This window comes from Rhinoderma darwinii, chromosome 13 (assembly GCF_050947455.1).
Source record: "Rhinoderma darwinii isolate aRhiDar2 chromosome 13, aRhiDar2.hap1, whole genome shotgun sequence".
Classification (NCBI taxonomy): domain Eukaryota; kingdom Metazoa; phylum Chordata; class Amphibia; order Anura; family Rhinodermatidae; genus Rhinoderma; species Rhinoderma darwinii.
The window spans coordinates 48273378-48296374 of NC_134699.1; the positions used below are offsets into that span (position 1 = coordinate 48273378).

General features: G+C 43.1%; 1 protein-coding gene across 3 annotated transcripts in view; it reads left to right on the forward strand.

Moving 5' to 3' along the window:
• Positions 1 to 22997, forward strand: part of SLC26A11 (solute carrier family 26 member 11) — a 48684-nt gene that overhangs the window by 587 nt on the left and 25100 nt on the right. For 2 of the 3 annotated variants that reach the window (XM_075846300.1, XM_075846302.1), the window contains exons 2-4: positions 8469 to 8724; positions 10174 to 10366; positions 10454 to 10539. In XM_075846300.1, the coding sequence (XP_075702415.1) occupies positions 8503 to 8724; positions 10174 to 10366; positions 10454 to 10539 (501 nt within the window). In that variant the 5' untranslated portion in view covers positions 8469 to 8502. Of the gene's footprint in view, positions 1 to 5723; positions 6126 to 8468; positions 8725 to 10173; positions 10367 to 10453; positions 10540 to 22997 lie in introns of those variants that run through there. The other variant, XM_075846301.1, reaches the window with a different exon arrangement.

Consider the following 22997-nt stretch of genomic DNA (forward strand, 5'->3'; position numbering starts at 1 on the left):
GGGGAAAGTATTTTTTTTTATTTTTTTACGATAGAGAACTTATTCTATTGATCAATTACAACGACCTGGTGCCATAAGGAGAAGAAAGTTGAAAGCAGAACGAGAACGGGAAAAATTGGTACAAAGATGAGCATCAAAGTGGGCAACCAAGTGTGTGATTTAAAGGGTTAAATGACTTTGGGCCACTGAGTTCACACTGCAGGCCCGAAGAGATTGATGTCCTGCGTATTGAATTCAGTAGATTCTAGACCTGACCAAAGTGGTTCTGGGCACAATAGCTGGCATCCGATGGCTACTTTTTACTGACTTGAATAAAAAACTGGTGTTTTGAAAGGGTTAAATTTCTCTGGGCCACTAATCTAACACTTTTAACACCCAGATAGAAACCTCCCACATCAAATTCAGTCGAGTCCAGGCTAGGCCAAAGTGATTCTGGGCATAAAAGCTGGCATCAAAGTGGGCAGACAGGTGCTTTTTTCTGATTTTGAATAAGTAACGGGTGTTTTGCAAGGGTTAAAAGACCTTGTGCCAGTGATCTAATACTGCCAACACACAAATAGAGATGTCCGGCATCAAATTCAGTCGAGTCCAGGCTCACTTAAAGTGGCCCACTTTGATGCCTGCTTTTTTGCCCAGAACCACTTTGGGCCAGCCTGGACTGAACAGAATTTGATGCAGGAGATCTCTGTGTGTTGGCAGTGTGAGATCAGTGGCCCAAAGTCTTTTAAACCCTTTGTACACACCTGTTACGTATTTAAATCAATGATCAGTGGCTTTGTGCCCACTATAATGCCTGCTCTTATGCCCAGAACCACTTCGGGCCAGTCTGGACTCAACAGACTTTATGGCAGGACTTCAATCCCAGTGGTCCTTCAATGTGATCTCAGTGGCCCAAAGTCATTTAACCCTTTAAATCACACTTGGTTGCCCACTTCGATGCCCATTTTTCTGCCAATTAATCTTTATATTAAGGCTGCTTTCAACTTTATTCTCCGCAGGGCACCTGGGTCATTATAATTTATCAATCAAATAAGTTTTCTATAGTTACTGAACTAGTAAAAAAAAATACTTTGCCCTTGACTAAGAGTTTACATCAGCGTTGCCCTTCCGTAGGAGGTTTCCGTCGGGTTAACCCCGCAACGGAAACCTTAGCTACCGTTTCCCTCACCATTGATCTCAATGGTGACGGAAACGTTGCTAATAGTATCCGTTTGTCACAGTTGTGACAGGGTTCCGTTGTTTTTGACGGAATCAATAGCGCAGTCGCCTTTAAACCGATTGACATATGTATTATGCTTGTGTAGCATCTCCTGTAATTTACGTATTGTTTACTGCGTTGTCAGAGGGGCGGTCCCCGTCTGACAATTTTTTTTATAAATTAGTAAAATATAAAAAAGCTAAATAAATTTGGTATCACCATAATCATATTGAGCCGCAGAATAAACTTAAATTGTTGTTTTTACCGCACGGTGAAAGCCATAAAAACAAAACCCCAAAAACAATGGCGGAATCGCAGTTTTTTTCCAATTTCATCCCCCAAATTTTTTTTTTTGTTCAGTTTCCCAATACAATAAATGGTACTTTAAATGGTGTCAATAGAAACTACAACACCTTCCGCAAAAAAATAAGCCCTCACACCGCTCTACTGACGGAAAAATAAAAAAGTTATGGCTCTTGGAAGGCGGGGAGTGAAAAACGAAAACGAAAAAATGAAGAATGGCTCAATCCTGAAGGAGTTAATAAACAATTATTTGAAGTAAGATAAGACACATTTATTAAGAGGTGAACGCCTCTTAATAAATGGATTGCATCTGTCGGCTGGCCGTGCACCACAATTGTTGCGCAACGACCGCGACCATGCGCCATCCATTACCCCCTTACCAATGGACATGAAATTAAAAAAAGGCGTCTACTCACCTCACCACTTCTCTTGTCCCCTTGGGGTCCCCTCATGCTCCCTCTGCATTCTGCGGCTCATACAAGGTCCTGACGCCAAGCAGCGCCAGGGTCTTATATGTGAAGCAGCACTCACCACCAGCGCCAGACGGAGCAGGGATTTAGATCTATAAATTACAAGTCATACTAAAGGCCCTATTACCCGGGCCAATGATCGTTACCAGTCGCTTCGTTGGGGAACTTCGTTAATCAGTGGCAAACGGATCATACGAGTATTTGCTACCGCTGTGACAAGTATCGTGTGGTAACGCCAATATTCATCACGTGACCTGCGCCCAAAACTAGCGATAACGGCTGCCTCATAAATTCAAGCACCTTACCGATTGCCTTCAATTAGTAGGTTTACAACGAAGGAGTGGATAAAATTATCGGAAAACGCCTCTAATTTAAAATCTCGTATTGTGTCCACAGCTCCTTTGCAGACCTATGTGTATTAATGGTAACAGACTACAAACACACCCTGTGTAATGTGGTCCTGCAATCATGCTCCCTTTCATTTGGCCCCTAATTTTTAATAACTTATATTTGGTAGGTTAACAAAAAGTTGGGGAAAGATGAAATAGGTATAGCTGTAGAGAGGCCCATTTTAACATATTGGTTGGCCCAGTGCAACAGCTTCATGGGTGGTCCCCACTTCCTAAACACTGAATTGTCCTACGATGTTTTCAGGACTAAATTGCAACAGTTCCGACAGCCCAACAACAGCAGTCCGGCATAGGCGGCACAATGCAGTGACGTAATTGCTACATCGCTCCGCCGTGACCAGGTACTTACGGCCTACTACAAAGAATGGCGGGTCAAAGAGCCGATAGAAGATTTTTAGATTATTTGCTAAAGTGTTTGATTTTTCATTGTAGATGCATTGGAACAATAAAATAATTGGTTGCGTAGGTGAAGATACCCGTTATCCTCTATATAAGGGACAAAATTCATATAAAATGCACCAGGGTGACCTTCCATTTTGTTGTAGCCTGCTCTATTCTGTATGTTGGATTAAGTTCTCCCCTAGAAAAACTGGTTGCGGTGATTTAGGCGAAAACTCGGTCTGCGATACGGACCTTACACGTGACTATGTGTAACATGGTTCCGTATTTAGTGTTGTGTTGTTACATTTTGAGAAATGGGGCGCACAGACTAGTAACGTTCTAATTTAAAGCAGAATTTAAGCTCAAAGGTTAAAAAAAACATGAGCGTAGTATTTGGAGGCAGTTTAGAATACCGCTTGTATATTCTAAATTCACCGCAACATCCATCTCCAAGACTATCCTTGCAATTGTGCTAGCGATTTGTATAGAAATAAAATTTGACCCCAAATAATTGACTCCGGAATTTTAAACTCTTAGGCCCCATGCACACGACCGTAGATTTCGTCAGTAATTACAGTCCGTAATTACGGACCCATTCATTTCTATAGCCGACGGACACCTTCGGGTATATTTACGGTAAATTTTCAGTGTCGTAGAAAGCCTCCGCAAAAGATAGGACATGTCCTATTTTTTTGCTTTTTACGGACCGTGCTGCCAAACTTTATATGGGAGCACGCCGGCGGCCGTGCCCGTAATCACGCACCGTGATTACGGGCATGGTCGTGTGCATGGGGCCTTATTAATTTCATTAGAAAGCCTATGTAAAGCTCTTCCAGGATGTAAGCAGGCAGGCGACATTCCCGCTTCCTCACTCTTTTTGTAGAATAAATCGGTTAGTCAAGGTTCTTGTGGTGGTGAATGTAAAACGTTGACTGTGATATATCTTCATCACTAACCGTTGCTAAAAGATCAATTGTTCATGGTTTATAGAAATCAGTATGCGCGTTGCAGTTCTGTGTGTCATCAGTGTTTGCTGCGTGGCTGCGTGATTTTCACGCATATGCCATCGTTATGACACGCGGTTTTAATGTTTAGAAAAAAGAAATGAAGGAAGTCCTTTTTTTCCCTTAATTTCTTTATGTACTGTTGCGCGACACATGGAAGTGCGCGATTTTCACGCACCCATTGACTTCAGACTGTCTGAACGGCCCCATTGCCTAACATAGGTCCGTGCGATCACGTGCGTATCACGGACATTAAACAAGCTCGTGTGAATAAGGCCTTAGTCGTCTTTTTTCAAGGCTAAATAGGTTTAGTTCTTTTAATCTTTCCTCATAACTTAGATTCCCCATGCCCCTTATTAGCTTCGTTGCTCTTCTTTGTATTTTTTCCAACTCCAGGGCATCCTTTCTATGAACTGGAGCCCAGAACTGAACTGCATATTCTAGATGAGGCCTCACTAATGCTTTATAAAGTGGTAATATTATCCATGCCTCTTTTAATACACAACAATATCCTGCTGGCCTTTGAAGCAGCTGATTGACATTGCATGCTGTTATTTAGTTTATGATCTACAATTACACCCAGATCCTTCTCAACAAGTGACTCCCCCAGTGTAGCTCCCCTAGGACATATGATGCATGCAGGTTGTTGGTACACAGGTGCATAACTTTACATTTATCTACATTTAACCACATTTTGCCAAGTGGACGCCCAAACACTTAGTGTGTCCGAGTTGGCTTGATATATGGAGCAGCAGTCTAGCATGTGTGCTGTGGCTCCATATTACTCTTTAGGATTTATGGGAACAGTTGAGTGACATAAGTGATACATGTATGGAATACCCTATAATAGCAAGTCTACCCATACATGGCAGCGAGGGCCACTTCTCTGATCAGATTGGTCTGTATGTAGAGAAACTTTATTTAGGTGATCTTCATATGGAAATAATAGAAATGCATGTTCCATATTTTGTTTATAATTTATGAAACCTTGTTTGCAGTCCAGTCTGGGTTTTTTTTCCGTGCTGCATTCTCTCGGCGCTGTGGTTACATATTATCAGCCGTGGCAGTTGCCCAATCTACAGTGGTTGTCCCATCTGCTAAACCATGACGGCTTTATATTGCCACTTTCATTCTTTATGTTACAATAGTAAACCACAGATATTATCTCTACTTCCGAGATTTTCTTGTTTTGGCCTTATGATGTTTATGTGAACTGATTTAAGGCCTCGTACACACGACCGTGCTTCGGTGTCCGCAATTTATCCGCATTTTTGCAGTTAAATTGCAGACCCATTCATTTCTATGGCCTCATGCACATGACCGTGGTTTTCACTGATCCATGTGGAGGCCGCGAATCCGGGCCACAAAAACTCAGGACAAATCATTTTACAGGCCGGATTTGTGGCTTTGCAAACTGGTGATATCATTTTTATTTGCTGCGGCTCCGTGAATCCTGCTGATACACAACAAATTTTTTTGCGGACAAATTGACCGCAATAAATTCATGGTTTTGCGGCCCGCCAAACCACTACAGTCTTGTGCATAAACTATAATAAAACCATAAACTATAATATATCCCTAAACAGTTTTTTGCATATCAAATGTTATACAATGCTGACTGTCCCTGGAAAAAATGAATTAACCCCTTCATTGCCTCATCGCTACCCTCCAGTATCCTGATAGGGGCCCCCCAGAGCAGTTTGCTTGGGGGACACATGGTAGCACAGTCCCATTATTAATTTTTAATTAATGTTTTATTTTGGTACTTGGTTTGTTCCTGCTCTCTTTCTCCCCTCCTTTTTTATTCCCACAGTGGTTCTTACCTTATGAGGTCAATCTCAGGTCAGCTGTATGGAACATACCAGCAGGTTCTGGAATTTTCTGTTTCAATATTGATATATTCTGATTGGAGCTTCTGATTTTATGGCGGGAAGATTTTCCTTTAAATAGGCAAGCGCTCAGCTGTTCAGGTGCCAGTTTTTCCGGACCTTCAGGACACAAAAAACAACAAAGATAAACACAAAAAAAGTGTCTGTTTACTGCTGAAGACGCATGTACCTTGCTCTGTGTGGAATCTTATTTCGCCAGTGACATTTTTAGTGCCATCCTCCTCAAGTTGAGAATAGAGGAAGGCAGCCGGTTTACACACGGAACGATACAAGACCTCGGAGTAGCGCCGTTTCCTCATATCTTTTTCAAACTTCATATGTGCATCTTCCTCAATGACTCATCTACCGATGAACCGCCACGTAGGCGTCCGTAGCGCACAAATACAGCTCAGTGCAAGTGACTTCACATGGACGCTGCAGATAATTATGTGCCCCAAGTGCCAGAATTTAATTTGACTCCAGGCATCAATGTATATACCTCAGGTTTCAGTGAAATTATCTTTTTTTTTTTTCACCGATGAACTTGTTAACTTGATGAAGGCAAAAAAAATGTAAATCTATGCGGAGCAATTTATTGCCCGCTATGCAAATCGTTGATATGCCAGGCCACAGCAATTAACCCCTACAAATCTCAGTGAAATTCACAAGTGAAACCCCCAACAGAAAAAAAAAGAAAACCCCAGAAAAGGTGTCGGGTTTGCTTGAGTAGAGGAATTAGGAAAGGCACCACTCGCTACTGTCAGACCTGTCCCTCTTTACCAGGCCGCTGCATCAGAGAATCCTTCCGTATTTATCACACCCTTGTTGATATTCATTAAATCTACTTTTCCGATGACATTACATACATTTCATTCATACCCCCATGGCATTTATTTTTCCAAATTCATTTTATTTTCAGTACATCAATTTCCCATTTTTCCATTTGATATTCCAATAATACCACCCCCGTTTTCCAAAGAAAAAATGTTGAATATTAATTCCTTGAAGGGTATAGTTTCCAAAACGAGGTGACTTTTTGGGGCTTCCAACTGTACTGGTACTTCAGGGCTCTTCAAAAACCCAAAAATCACTTGTGCAAAATCTTTTCTCCAAAGCCCAAAATGCGGTCCGTTTCTCCCCTTCTGAGCCCCACTGTGAGCCTAGACAGCCGATTACAGCCACGTGTGTGGTACTGCCGTACCCGGGACAACATAGAAATTTACATGGTGTATGTCTTTAGTGGCAGAAGCTGGGCACAACATATTGGGCACTGAAGTGGCATAATTGAGGGAAATTTGCAATTTTCACTTTGCACCACCCACTGCACGTTACATTTTGGAAAAAGATCAGTGGTTTCAAAATGCTCACTAAAACCCATGAAGAATTAATTAAAAGGTTTAGTTTCCAAAATAGGGTCACTTTACTAGTACTTGAGGGGACTGGAAATTAGACATGGTGCCCAAAAACCATTTGCGCAAAATCCATTCTCCAAAAACAATATGGTGAGCCTTCCCTTCTGAGCCATAACTTTTTTAATTTTCTGTCGATTGAGCGTTATGAGGGCTTATTTTTTGCGGGGCGAGCTGTAGTTTCTACTGGTACCATTTTGGGGTGCATGCATGTTTTTTTTAAAATTTTTGTGGGACATGAAGTGACTTATTTTCTATTTATGGCGTTCATCGTGCGTGTTAAATAATGCTATGCTGTAATAGTTTGGACTTTTACGGATGCAGCAATACCAAATGTGCATATTTTTTTAATTTTTTACGTTACTTCAGGGGGAAAATGGGAAAAGGTTTTTTTGTTTTTTTTACTTTTGAGATTTGTTTTTTTAAACTACTAAAAACTTTATGAAACGGTTTGATACACATTATTTTAGTCCCCCCTAGGGGACTTTAGCCAGCGATAGTTAGATCACTGGTACAATAAATTTTTTACAGGCTCTGGTATGGCTTAACAGGGGATGAAGAAAGGCAGTCCAGGGGGCCTTCATTAGGCCCCGGGCTGCCATGATTACTATCGGCACCCCCCTATTGCATTGTGGGGGCGCCGATGAGCTGTTCTTGGGGGTTTGCCCCCCTCTAACGTCTTAAATTCTGTGATCGTAATTGATCGCAGCATCTAAAGGAGTAAACGGCCAGGAACAGTGCGTTGTCCCGGTTTTCAGCTGGCAGTTAATCCCGGTTGTCACCCAGGCTCAGCGGATGAGCCCGCTTCAAGCATCACCCCCCTACAACGACCTACTATTACGTTGTGGTGCGGGTAGGGGTTAATACAGAAAGTATGTTGGAAAATTTTACAACTTTTAATTATACAAAAAATAATATAAATTTGCTGAAACCGTGCAACCCCTTCAAGGGGTTAAAGGGCTATTGCCATCTGAGATGCGTTGCCATCTCGTCTCCTACCTGCAGCGCTGAACATTTATGGCATATACTGTCGATATGGCAAAAAATTCTGAAATGGCAGTATCCCTTTGAATTTTATAGCAGCCCTTGAAGCAGTACAATCTGACAATGTAGCACTTGGAACAACCCTGCGTTGCAAGTTAAATCGTCATCATACTATACTATTCCTGCCCCATTGGCACAAGAATATATCAGACTTCTAGGCATTAGTTTGCGGTATTCATGATGGGAGTGCTCCTCCTGCCCTCCTTACCTGTGACTGACAGCTGCCGTGCATCTGCATGTAAACATAGCAGTGCGAAACGCGCAGTCCTCATGAATACAGCGAACTTCTAACTATGAGTCCAGTGTATTCTTTGCTAACCGCTATTAGCCCAACCGCTTGCACTTTGTTCACCATTTGCATTTCTATTCTTTTCTTACTAGGAACATGCAAATGATGTGACTGCCATCAAGAGTTATGGAGCTTCCGGGTAACAGGCAAGACGGGAGTGTTGGTTCTAGAATATTAGCCCGGTGCTGCTCTTGGGAAGCATTAAAGAGGACATTCCCATTTCTCTTGTGGTTACCTCAGTATTCTATACAATGGATGCGGCTTGACATCATTGCAGGATTTACTGTTGGACTGACAGTGGTACCACAGGCACTTGCCTATGCGGAGGTGGCTGGGCTACCTGTTGAGGTAGGTGGTCTCTGTTTTGATATCATCTTTGATGGCATCCTCGTGTGGAAATGTGTTTATGTATTTATCTTACAGAATGGCTCTCTATTCTGGCTCATAGAAGGGGGTCCTGAGCAGGGGACCCCTCTCTATGATGTCCATATGCCCTATTGGTCTTTATGAGACAATTCCTTAAATCTCTCTGTTGCTGAGGTTCCACTCAGACAACACATCACTTAGTAAAAGGGGTGAAAACATTTGCTGTACTTAGGCCAGACTTTATGCAGTGCCATGCACAGAAATTTCCTACAAAACTGGATGGTAGTTACGGAAACAGTGTAGGTCGCATAATACGCTGCTTCCATATCTGCTATACATTAATATGGGACTTACAGAAACCACGTAGCTTGGCGAGCTACGCTGTTTTCTTCTTCTTCATTGTTTGGAATCACACTAGTCAGCTGGAGCATAGAGCGGTAGAACAGTGTTTAGGGGAAGCCCCGTTCTAGAGATAGGTGCGGGTCCCAGAGGTGGGACCCGAATCTATCTGACATTTATGACATATCCTGTGGATATGCCATAAATGTCCCTAATGGGAAAACCCCTTTAATGTGGTTGTCCATGAAGAGATGTCTTTAATATGAGAGCCAACCCATCGATCAACTGATTGCCGTAGGTCTGGCTCCTGAGACCCCCAACAAACCGCTGATTTTTCTGGGGGAGTTACCATCAAATGAATGGCCCTCCATATAATACATGGTTTGACCTGATCCGCCAGAGCAAGTCCCTGCCATGTCTCATAGGGGGAAATCCGGAGTCTTGCAAACAGAAAATCTCATGGAAGCTGCATATGTACATGTCCTGCAATTATGTGGGTAAATGAAATCTACTAAGAAGAGAAGAATCTTTTGTGGGGTTCATAAGGCTTAGGCCCCATGCACATGACTGTAGATTTCGTCCGTATTTGCCGACCTTAATTACGGACCCATTAATTTCATTGGCCGACGGACAGCTTCCCGTATACTTACGGGAAGGTGTCCGTGCCGTAGAAAGGCCCTGCACAGGATAGGACATGTCATATTTTTTGCCTTTTAGTGACCGTGCTCCCATACTTTAATATGGGAGCACGGCCTGCAAATGCGGGTGGCTGTCAGCGGCCCGCCATGCCCGTAATCATGGACCGTGATTACGGGCCCGGTCATGTGCATGGGGCCTTACAAATGACTGATAGCTCATTTACATAAAAGCTATGCAGTTTTCAAAATTATAAGCAGCCATGTACATCTTGCAGCGGGAGAAGCAAATGTCAATTTAATGATGTTTTCCGACTTCTAAAGATCGTTTTCGATTGGCTCAGAATCACCCTAGTTATCAACAGCGTGGGAATGGTGCTGAATGTTTATTAAAAATATATTACAGTTTGTTAGAACGATGAATTATGATAACTACATCTTATTTTACTCTTGGCAGTTTGGACTGTATTCATCCTATGTTGGCGGCTTTATTTATTGCCTGTTTGGGACATCCAAAGATATAACATTAGGCCCCACTGCCATTATGTCCCTCCTCGTCTCTATCTACACATCCGGAGATGTGTCACTGGCCATTCTCCTGACTTTCTTATCGGGTTGCATACAATTGTCTATGGGACTGTTGAAGTTTGGTAAGATTTTGGCATTGATTTCTTTAACGTTTGTTAAATCTTACCCTAAACATGTATATTTTCTAACAGTCCTGTCTTTTACTGCAGGTTTCCTGTTGGATTTTATTTCTTACCCTGTAATTAAAGCCTTCACCTCCGCTGCGGCAGTCACTATTGGTTTTAGCCAAGTTAAGGTATGTTCAAAGGGCAAATGCTGACCTCAACCTCCTTTACCCCATACCCCAGTAAATGTACTTTATCCTGTTCTTACAAGGCTAAATAGGAAATTGCATGTAATCGTAGCATGCATACCCTTTGAAGAGAGGATATCCCTATATATAAGTATTACTTAAAGGGGTTGTCAAAGAATGAAATATTGCAATATAATTCGGTATTAAGAATTAAGTCGTTTTGTAGTTTACCTTGCGTTTCAAAGATGCTCCAGTTGGGAGATATTCCCTTTACTTCATTATAAAGGCGCCCCTAGTGTTCATTCTGTATAGTAATGTGCACGTCCTCCTACTGAGCTGAATGAGGGAGGACTCACATACTCAGTTCCACTCTCCAACTGCCACCAGCCAATAGAAAATATATTCTCTGCTTGTTAGTAAAGAAGAAGCTTTTATTCAGAAACAATCAACAGAAACAAAGCTTGTAGTGTGGATGGAGACTCACACAGGAAGGCCTTGTTTACACGGCGCTAAAAAAAAACGACATGTAAACGTGTCAAAAATGCTAGCGTTTTTGTAAAGCTCTTTTCAAACTACAGGCGTTTTTGACGCGTTTTGTGCACGTAATTAAGACTCCCGGTGACTATGGGAATTGGATGCGTTTTTTTGTGTATTTTACCTGCCAAAGAATTGACCTGACACTTTTTAAAAAAACGCGTTGTATGCACTAACGTCTTCTTATTGATGTCAATGGGAAGCTCTATTCAAGCATTTTCTACGCGTTTTTTTTGTGTGCGTTTTACACGCCATATGAACAGGGCCTTTGTTTGCATGAAGAGAGAGCCTGCATACAGCGCTGCTTACATACAGCATGAAGCTCTCCCCTCACTTTCTCACCCTTTCAGTGTGTGTAAGCTGCAGGCTCTCCCTCTTCTTGAGTTACATAGGGCTGGGCTCTCCCTCTAAAAAGACGTGTAATAGGGGCATTTGTAAAGCTTCTCCTAGAGAGGAGGCAGAGGCAGTAAAAGAGAATGATCTTCCTATACAAGCTTTGACAGGGAAGGGGATGTTGCTATAGCAGAAAGAACACGGCCTGAGGAAATTCTAGCAGAGCAATGAATGGGGAGATCTCTGGATCCATGTAAGATACATAGCTTTGTTAGAAAGACATTGTCATGCACTATATTATGTCTGATTTTCTTTTTTTTTCATTGCTTCAAGACGCCTAACTGAACAACTTGGCAAATATTCTGTTTTGTTTTTCTTTTAATCAGATAAATTCTTATTGAAAATGCTTAACTTTACAACCAAAAACATACAAAAGAACCCCTATCCTCCCCTCCCTCCCCGTGATTCTTTTAAGGAAATGATATTGATCAGGTTCCAGTATAAAATTGTGCAAAAACATGTGAGAATCCCAGACGTTTACAGACGAGAGACAGAGAGTTGTAGCCACCGCCAGTCTCAGATGGCATTACAAATAGGTTATTTACACATAACAGGCATGATATAATGAAGAACATCCCTCAAGAGGACATTGTAAGTGTGACCCCGTGAAATTTCCTCCGAGTTCCCCAAATCCTCTTGAACTTTGTCAGCGCATTACGCTTTCTATAAGCACAATGTTCCAGTCGCACTATATGATTAATTCTAGTAAGAAATTCTTGTAACGTTGGCACGGTACTATTTATCCAATAAGTCGCTTAATCAGCTCCAATCAGCTTTCTAGTCTGTTATAAAATACAAGCTATAGCAGTCTGCAAGTAGTCCTCCACTAGGGCAGGGGTCCTCAACTGGCAGACGCCATTTGCCCAGAACAGTGGCAGAAGCCTGTATTTTTCACCCGGTGCCCTGGGCGACTGCCACATTGTCGTATTTGCGTCCGCAGGACGCAGATACAATAGAATACTATGGCGTAGCAGGGAGCGATCCACAAGGGGCACTGTGGCACTATCTACAAGGGGCACTGTGTGGCACTATCTACAAGGGGGAACTGTAGGGTACTTTCTACAAGTGGCGTTGTCTCGCACTATCTAGAGGGGGGACTGTGGCACTATCTAAAAGTGGCATTGTCTATGTGGGGCACTGCATGGCAACTATCTACAAAGGTCACTGAGGCACTATCTACAAGGGAATCTTTGGGGCACTCTATAAGGGGCATTGTGTGGCACTATCTACAGGGGGATCTGTGTGGTACTCTCTATAAGGGGCATTGTGTGACACTATAGGAGGCAGATAAGCCTCGGATTTCTGCCGCAGACCCATGGGTCGGAATTGCCTGTGGCAAGTCAGACCCGTATAATTATTACCTTACTGTTGGTGCTGAGCTCGGACCTTCACCTGACGGCAGACCCAGGTAATTAGACCTTCACTAAAAATAGTTGAATACCCCTGCCCTAAGAAGTCGCCAACACACAGAAGAACACACAGTAATGGAGATTCAGGAACCCTAATTTGAAATGCCCTATAATTATACAAGAGAATGGCATTCCAAAATGGCCCCAACAATGTGCATGACCAAAACATGTGCAGGCTGGCTTGTGCAACTCCACATTTCAGGCAGGTATCATTAGATCGGGCCCTAATTTTTGAAAGAATACTGGAGTCCTATACACTATGAATTAAAAAGAGTTGAGAAACATGCAATGCATCACTAGTAGACCGCATAAAAGAGAACGGAATATCATTGATCGTCCGTTCTGTCCCCAATTTTCCTTATCTATTTTTCTTTAATAGTAAGTTGGACGCTTTTCACATAATAGGAGTTGATAGAGGATGGAGATAACACCGGTCTTCTCGAAATTGTAGTGACCAGAATAGAGTTCACGGTAGATAGATCTGAAGTAGATTCTTGTTTAAACCAGGCATGACGCAATCGTAAGTATTGATAAAACACACTACGGGATAGAGCAAACTCCTCTTTGAGTTGTTGAAAGCTCTTAGTGTAGCTAAACTTTCAACAAACTTCTGACATGTCATAGTGACATGTCAGAAGTTTTGATCGGTGGGGTCCGAGCACTGAGACCCCCACTGATCGCTAAAAAGAAGCGGCAGATGTGCTCGGGTAAGCGCTGAGCCTCTTCGTTTCTGTTCAGCTTTTCTCGGAAAGCCGATGTAGTGGTGTACGGGCTCATAGACTTTGTATTGAGTCTGTACACCGCTACATCGGCTTTCAGAGAAAAGCCGATAAAAAAAACAAGCTTCTCAGTGCTCACCCGAGCGCTTCTGCCACTTCGTTTTAGCGATTGCTGGGGGTCTCAGTGCTCGGACCCCACCGATCAAAACTTATGACATGTCACTATGACATGTCAGAAGTTTGATAGTTTAGTTACCCTTTAAAGAGGTTAGTAGTATGAAGTTGATCTATATAGTGAATACCTGCCAATTCCCAACGACTAAAGCCTTCCAATCTGAAGAATTCAGGGAGCTTAGTATTACTTGGAAAATATTCTTGATTAAATATATAGGTCTGCATTTGAGCTGAATACAGAAAATGGTAGTTAATATGTTTATTAAATAACCTTGTAAAGGGCTTACGGAGCGCTGGCCAGGGATTCCGATCCTAGAGGGAGCTTAGGTGGCGCCATCTACAGAGGGTTTTGCGCTATCTACAGAGGGTTGTATGTGGCGCTATCTACAGTGGGGGGGGGGGTGTATTCCAGGACTCTCAAACCCCCGGCAGACATGAGTGTGCAGCGCTGCTCACACTGAAGCAGCACTGCACTCATTAAACCCCGCTCCAGGCTGTCAACGTTTAAATACGTGACAAATGCAGGGGGCATTGCCAGTTGAAACGTATATAGCTGTATGACAGTCATAAAGGGGTTAATTGTAATCGAGGTTACATCTCCAATTAATCGTGATTTTAATTTAGGTCATAATCGCCCAGCCCTACTTCCTATGGAATAAAAAACAGCTTAGACTACAACTAATTAATCTCACGAAAATGGGAGGTTTTGGATTTCCCAATGTATATAATAATTATTATAGAGTTAACCATCTGAATAGATGAATATCATTAATCCATAGCTCCTATTCTATACTTTACACGGACTTGGAGAATTTAATGATTCTACATAGGGAGAAGAGTGCTTTTTGGAACTTGCAAGTGCTCACACCCTACCTGATTTACTCGAATGACCTTATGAAGGGTACCATTTCAGTCCTACGTGAAACTTGCACTTAGTATAATTTACTGTCTACTCCCTCGCCCCACAGGCCTTTGTGCCTTCTCCCCTGCCTACTGCGGAAAGGAGAAAAGATCGAATCCCAGCCCTGGTGCATTCCACCCCACATCAAACTTTCAATCCTCCCATCTAACACTCAACAGCAAGACCTACCTTGCATTTTTAAACAAACTTAAGCTTAAAGGCTATGTACACCTTCGAGAGCAATTTTTTATTTATTTATTTATTTGCTGACATAATCAGCACTGACATCGGCTCACAGGCCAGCATTTGTAGATACAATAAGTGCAAGAGACACAATAGAAAACCATAAACTACAGCTGAAACCAATCCTGAAGGATCAGATAATTTATACATCCTGAACCAGCAGCCATGCATGAAAACCATATGAGAACAAAATAGAAGTATAGAAAAGCAGGAAAGAAGAAGGTGCACGAAGGAAAGGGGATGAGAGGAAACTGACCGCCCACACTAAGTCTAGAAATTATGCTCAGGAGGTCATGATGGTCCTATACTTTTACATAAAACGATACATCATTCAGAATTATCTCAAATTGTATATATACAGGTATGCATTTATATGTAAGTAAAGACAGATGACTGGTACAAAAAAAATCAGTAAAGTTAAATTAATTAACTTTAGTACCAAAAGATCATAACATCCCTCACAAGCTTTCAAGGTAAATTCTTCGGATCATAGATCGACCAAGCAATCAGTCCCGACTCTATATAGAGTTATAGTAACAAGTGTTAAATTTCTTTTCACACTCGTATTTCAATTTTGCATTTGTTAAAATCTCAGTATAGAATTGACTATTGCACAGAACCAAAGGGCCTTTTGGACCAAGCACAAGTATATGGTGCAGTAAGATTATGGAAAGTAACCAGGTGTACTCATCTGATCCTGGAGTCACGAAGTACGTTTCCTCTGTTACGCCCGATCAGTGCTTTTTCTTTTTCCACTGTTATCAGGGCCGTAGATAATCCGAAGGTAAACGATTTTAACTCCTCCAAACTTTCTGGACCGGGCCCGGTCGAAGATATCCCACCAAGAGATTTTTGGATAAAGATGTTCCAACGGAGAAGCCTCCAACTTGAAGGTAAGCAGGGACCTGGATCAGAGTAAACTTGGGTTCTTTCCAAATATCGTGTCTACCACATCGTGGTTGCCCAGGCAGGGTTGACGTCACTACCTGCTCTGAGCCTCTAATTAGCGATACAGCTGATGCGTTTCTTCCCAGATAGGGATTTCTTCAGAGCTATTCCAATCTCTACAAAGCGGTATGGCATCTTTATAGTGCCTGACTTAAAGGGAACGTATCCCCAATTTAGTAATATACATATATATATTATTAAAACAGTATATGCTGTGAGACAGTGACAGGTAAAGTCATTGAGGGAAGGTACATTTCCCCTAGAATCCTGTCATATGTATCCTAGGCTCCAGGGAATGAGTAGTTCTTGCAATAGAAAGCTCTAGCTTTCCAATCTCTGCTTAAGGAAAAGCCGGAAAAAGGGCCTGGAGTTGGATTGGAGAAGAGCAGGACGGGTTCCCCAATCCCTAGTCCATCTCTGTTTGTAGGACAAGGCTGCTGCTCAATTAGCTGCACCTGTAGCCTGTGTATAAAAAGGTGCAGACACAGTGTGTGTGAGTCTCACCCCTGACTCAGACTGGAGACTACTAAGGCTGGAGTAGTCTGTATTCTATGTGAGTAAAGACCTGTGTTACTTTGTGTCCAGTGCCTGGTAGGAAGGCACTCGGTATAGTTAGATAATATCTTGTTTAGTTAGTGCTCAGACGAGCAGGATTTATTTTGTATTTTGCCTTGTTGTACAAGAGGCTGTTTCTTTGACAAGAATAAAAACACAGGCAAATCCCTGTTATGACTTTTAATGCACGGTGTCCCTGTCTCTGGCTACAAAGAAACCGCTGTACCAACCTCTCCTGATGCTAAACTCTCACAATACATATATATATATATATATATATATATATATAGTCAAAGAGACTGCAGTCGGTCCTTTAAACAAATAATTCCTTACATATATATATATATATATATATACAGGTTTCTTTTTATTCCACCTAAGTTTTTCCTCAAAGACCTTTTCAATAGAGGTCTTGAGCCGTTTTAAAGCAGATTTTCTTCCAAGAAACATATATTCAGTGGTAAAACTTTAAATACAGTTTACATTGGTTCAATAGATCGTTCCAGATGTCCCTCGTCAAAACAGAAAAAAGAGAAACAGGATTATTAAATAATTATAAAAAGAAAAAAGAAGAGAAGAAAAAAATAATAATATAAAGTATATATAAAAAGTCTAAAGAAAGGGTTCAAGGTCTGCCCAGGGATGGCAGTCATTTTTGTGTAATTTAGGGAGTATATATATAGTAGGCATCCGTGGAACACATATATGACATTACAAGAGGAGAAATGAAAAACCCATTGGCTGCACATTTTAAAACCTACCACAAACAATCACCTTTATGGGAATTTATCAGTTATTTGGTGACAGGAGAGGTGGAGATCGAAATCGCCTGCTTTTACAAAAAGAAACTATGTGGATCTATAACTTGGATACATTATCCCCTAGGGGTTTGAATAATGAGATAAAATGTAACATGTTTCTATGAATAGCTATTTGACAGTGGATGCACAGACTTTGTCCGGGATGACTGTATAACAGTGTTGAGTCATCTTTGTGCATCTACTGTCATCTGATAGCATATCTACTTTTTCACTCTGCATAATCACGTATGGACGATTCCAAGTATATAGGATCCATTCAGATGAAGATGTTTTAAGGTCTGCTCGGGGCGGGTGGGGACCCGGTCCCCGGCTCAAATTGGGCCCTGGACATTTTCCCTGCCATCCCTGGGCAGACCTTGAACCCTTTCTTTAGACTTTTTATATATACTTTATATTAATATTATTTTTTTCTCTTCCTTTTTCTTTTTATAATTATTTAATAATCCTGTTTCTCTTTTTTCTGTTTTGACGAGGGACATCTGGAACGATCTATTGAACCAATGTAAACTGTATTTAAAGTTTTACCACTGAATATATGTTTCTTGGAAGAAAATCTGCTTTAAAACGACTCAAGACCTCTATTGAAGAGGTCTTTGAGGAAAAACGTAGGTGGAATAAAAAGAAACATGTATATATATGTATGGAATTATTTGTTTAAAGGACCGACTGCAGTCTCTTTGACTATATATATGTATATACTGTTTGAATAATATATATATATATATATATGTATATTACTAAATTGGGGATACGTTCCCTTTAAGTCAGGCACTATAAAGATGCCATACCTCTTTGTAGAGATTGGAATAGCTCTGAAGAAATCCCTATCTGGGAAGAAACGCGTCAGCTGTATAGCTAATTAGAAGCTCAGAGCAGGTAGTGACGTCAACCCTGCCTGGGCAACCACGAGGTGGTAGACACGATATTTGGAAAGAACCCGAGTTTACTCTGATTCAGGTCCCTGCTTACCTTCAAGTTGGAGGCTTCTCCGTTGGAACATCTTTATCCAAAAATCTCTTGGTGGGATATCTTTGACCGGGCCCGGTCCAGAAAGTTTGGAGGAGTTAAAATCGTTTACCTTCGGATTATCTACGGCCCTGATAATAGTGGAAAAAGAAAAAGCACTGATCGGGCGTAACAGAGGAAACGTACTTCGTGACTCCAGGATCAGATGAGTACACCTGGTTACTTTCCATAATCTTACTGCACCATATACTTGTGCTTGGTCCAAAAGGCCCTTTGGTTCTGTGCAATAGTCAATTCTATACTGAGATTTTAACAAATGCAAAATCGAAATACGAGTGTGAAAAGAAATTTAACACTTGTTACTATAACTCTATATAGAGTCGGGACTGATTGCTTGGTCGATCTATGATCCGAAGAATTAACCTTGAAAGCTTGTGAGGGATGTTATGATCTTTTGGTACTAAAGTTAATTAATTTAACTTTACTGATTTTTTTGTACCAGTCATCTGTCTTTACTTACATATAAATGCATACCTTTATATATACAATTTAAGATAATTCTGATTGATGTATCGTTTTATGTATTTATTATTGTAGAACCTGGCCAGGTAATTTGTATTGCTTCTTATTGTAAACTATTGGTAAAAGTTTTACGAGGATTTTTTATGATAAAAAATTGCCTTTTTTATATACATACAAATTAAATCTATTTAGAGATACTGAAAATAAAATAAAAACTATAAATAAATCTTTTTCTACACCTAAAGAGTGCCTTGAATATTTCCGGACCTTGTCTTTTTCTCTTTTTGTTCCGATATTGCTATTTTTCTGGAAATGGCACCGTGCAATATGTATTGCATTTTTTAGGAAAATCTTATTGGATAAAATTTGTTTATATTCTTTCATGGTCCTATACAACACTGACGATTGAAATCTAATCCTCTCACGCCATGTTTTGAGAAATTTAGCATGGGCCTCTCTCATTGATGCCGTGAGGTCCTCCATTATCATAATCTCCTGGATCTTGCCGAACCACATGCCCACTGTTGGCGGACAGGTTTGTCTCCACAACACGGGAACACACGCCCTAGCTGCATTCACCAAATGGCGAACCATCGAGCGTCGGTACGTGGAGCAGGAACAGCCGGAGAACGCGGAAGGGGGAAGTCCGTGAATTTGGAAGAAATGCACCACACCTCAGACCAGAAATCTGTCAGCTGCGGGCAGTCCCAAAAGATGTGTAAAATTGTGCCCACCTGGTCCCCACATCTCCAACACAGCAGAGAGACCGCAGGGATCATTGCATGCAATCTGGAAGGCACCCTATACCAACGCGACATTATCTTAAATCCTGCTTCCTGGAATCTGCTAGCCATGGAGGATTTATGTGCATAAGAGTTCGAAAGGGGAGCTATCTCATGAGTATGTCTGTGGGTTAGGTAGGAATGTCTGGAAGTGTCTTAACTGGGGGACCTGCCAGGAAGTAAAGGAGACGGGGTCTGACAAAGATGGCAACTGTGAGCCGGTCATCCATGCCGTATCCTGTATAAAATTGGCGGCGTAGCCCTTACTCGCCCTCAGCCAGTGCCAGAAGGGGCCCCCATCCTGTCCCGGTGGAAATGAAGGATTGCCCAAGATAGGGAACAAGGGGGAGGTAGATGGATAGATCGCGCCGAAAGGGGGACGTGTTTGCCCAACCAGTGCAATGCCTGCAACGGGACCTCAAAAAAGGTCTGTTCCATGGACACCCCCTGTTTGACCTCCGTGTGTCTAAACCAGTCCAATATTCGTGTCAAATGTGAGGGCTGGTGATAGGAAACAAAATCCGGGAGACCAATGCCACCGACACACTTGGCACGAAAAAGCATGGAACGGGCAATGCGTGCTGGTTTCCCAACCCATATGAATCTGTGGAGTAGGGACAACAGGGCTTGGAAGAAGGGGCGTGGGACGTGTACCGGCAAGGCCTGGAGGAGATACAGAATCCGTGGCAGAATGTTCATCTTAAGTATGGCACACCTACCAAACCAGGTGAAGGTGCCCGTCGTCCAGGAATCCAAGTCGCTCTTCACATGCTGAAGAAGCGGAGGGTAATTCACCGCGTAAAGGCGCGATAGATCTCCGGTCAGCTGGACCGCCAGGTATTTAAGGGAATCTCTAGCCTATTTAAAGGAGAAGGACTCCGACAGCTCATCCACCAGGGACTGTGGCAACGAGATATTGAGAGCCTCCGACTTCTGGTAATTGATCTTGAAGTTAGACAGTTTTGAGTATCTACTCAGCTCCGCCATCAGGTTGGGATAGGAGACTCTGGGGGCGGTGAGAAAAAAGAGCAGGTCATCCGCATATGCAGCGACCTTATGGGACCTTCCTCCCAAAGATACACCCGCTATGTCTGGGTTGGAGCGAATATTGCACAAAACGGGCCCCAAACACAAAGTGAAAATTAAGGGGGACAAGGGACAACCTTGCCTCGTGCCGTTTGAGATGGCGAGCGAGGAGGAGAAGTGGCCGTTCACCTTAACCTGGGCCGTGGGGGAGGAGTAGAGACTCAAAATCCATTGCATCATATGTGTGCCCAGCCCCACATGCCGCAATGTAGCCAACATAAAATCCCAGTTGACTCTGTCGAAGGCCTGCTCCGCATCCGTAGACCGGAAGCAAGTGGGCAGGGCTGTGGTGGCCGCCTGATACATCAGGTTAATTGCCCGTGTAGTGTTATCTCGGGCTTCCCTTAGCGGCATGAAGCCCACCTGGTCATTATGTATCACATTATGTAGTAGTGGGGTCATCCTATGGGCCAGGATCTTAGCAAACAGCTTCAGGTCTACATTTAACAACGATATGGGACGATAATTTTGGCACATGGATGGGTCATTCCCCTCTTTCGGTATCACCGTAATGTGGGCCCTCAACGTGTCCCAAGGAAGGGTCCTCCCCTCCGTGAGTGAATTGAATGCGTGTAGGAAATGAGGGGAGAGGAGTTCCGAACAGGCCTTATAATAATGTAAAGGTAACCCGTCCGGGCCAGGTGCCTTCCCCGCTGGCGAGTCCTTCAGTGCCCAGAACCACTCCTCCGGGGAAATAGGAGCCTCCAGTGGAGCGATAGCCTCCTGGGGGATAAATTTCATCCCTGAGGACCGGAGATACGACTCAATCCTCTCCCAGTGGCCCCCTCCCTCCGAGGAAGCCCCAGGAAGATTATAAAGAGAGTGATAATAGGCATGTAAGGCCTCCGAGATGTCATGTGGAAGCTGCAAACGCCTATTGTGTGGGGCTTGAACCTGAGGGACATAGGTGCACGTACGTGATTTCCTAAGTGCCCTTGCCAGAGTCCTACCAGGTTTATTACTGAACTCGTAAAAGTGCCGTCTGCATTTAACTAAGGAGGCCCTAGCCTTGGAAAGACAGAGCGAGCGAACCTGCTCTCTCAGCTGCCCTAGTTCCGCCCCTACAACACAGTCCTGGGAGACCTTATGTGACTGTTCCAACCTGTGTATGCGGTCCAGGAGGTCCATGAGGTGAGCAGTCCGTTCCCTCTTTAGTTTGGAACCAATACGAATGAAGGAACCGTGCACCACACACTTATGTGCCTCCCAAATGCAAAGGGGGTCAACCCCCGGAGAGGCATTAGTAGCAAAATACTCAGCGAGATCTCTTCGGATGTCCGAGTCCTGCAGGAGCGATTCATTCAAACGCCACTGCCAGGAGCGAGGGTGGTTCGTTGGCAAGGAAAGGGTGAGAGTTATAAGAGCATGATCAGAGAATGTGATGTTATCTATGGCGGCAGATGCGAGGCCTGGAAGGTGGGAGTGACAAAAAAAGAAGTAATCTAATCTGGAGTATGAGTTGTGAGGAGCCAAGTCTCTGGTCGAGGGATGCATGAGCCGCCATGTGTCGACTAGTTGGTGCTCATGCAACAGCCGACGTAAACGACTGTGCGCTGATTTGGATAAGGACGAGTGCCCTCTTGAGTAGTCTAGCGTGGGATCCAAGGTGCCGTTCAGATCCCCCCCAAATATCCGAGTGCCTTCCAGAAAGTCATCCAACGCTACCAAAACCCTCTCTAGAAATGCAACCTGACCAGTGTTAGGGAGATAGTACGAGGCCAGTGTGAATAAGGTGTTAGCCAGCCTACCTTTCACGAAGAGGTACCTTCCTGCTCCATCAGTGCGCGTCTCCAGATGCTCCCAGGGAAGAGAGCGTGAAATCAGGATGGAGACCCCCTTAGTCTTGGAATCGGGATAACCCTCCGTGTAGTGGGAGTCGGTGATTTTCGGTATGTTGTCGGCCCGGAAGTGGGTCTCCTGTAGAAATGCCACTTGCGCTTTTTTCTTACAGAGGAGACGGAGAATGGAGGACCTCTTTTCGGGGATATTCAGACCCTGCGCATTCAGGGGGACAATGGTTACGGCAGACATATTAGGAGAGGGAGAGGAAGACAGAGGGGAAAAGGGAAGAGAGAAAGAGAAAGACCCCTTCACAGGGACAAAAAATTCCGGAGCAATGGGACCACACCACCCCTCTACTAGCGGAGTACAAAACCCCTCAACAACTCGTCGTGGGCTGTGTCGCCCTTAGAAGGAAAAATACCCTCTGACTGCGACACAGCTACACGGGATCCTAGTGGGGAACAAAGAATGGCAGCGGCGCCACAGACGCAATTTCTCAAAAATGGTAACAGTAAAGCTAGCAATAACAAATTAAGCTCAGTGGAACCCCGGACCCACCCATTCAACTACTGTTGCAACCTCCCCACTACTGCTTGACCGACCAGCTGTAGATCCCCACTTGTACA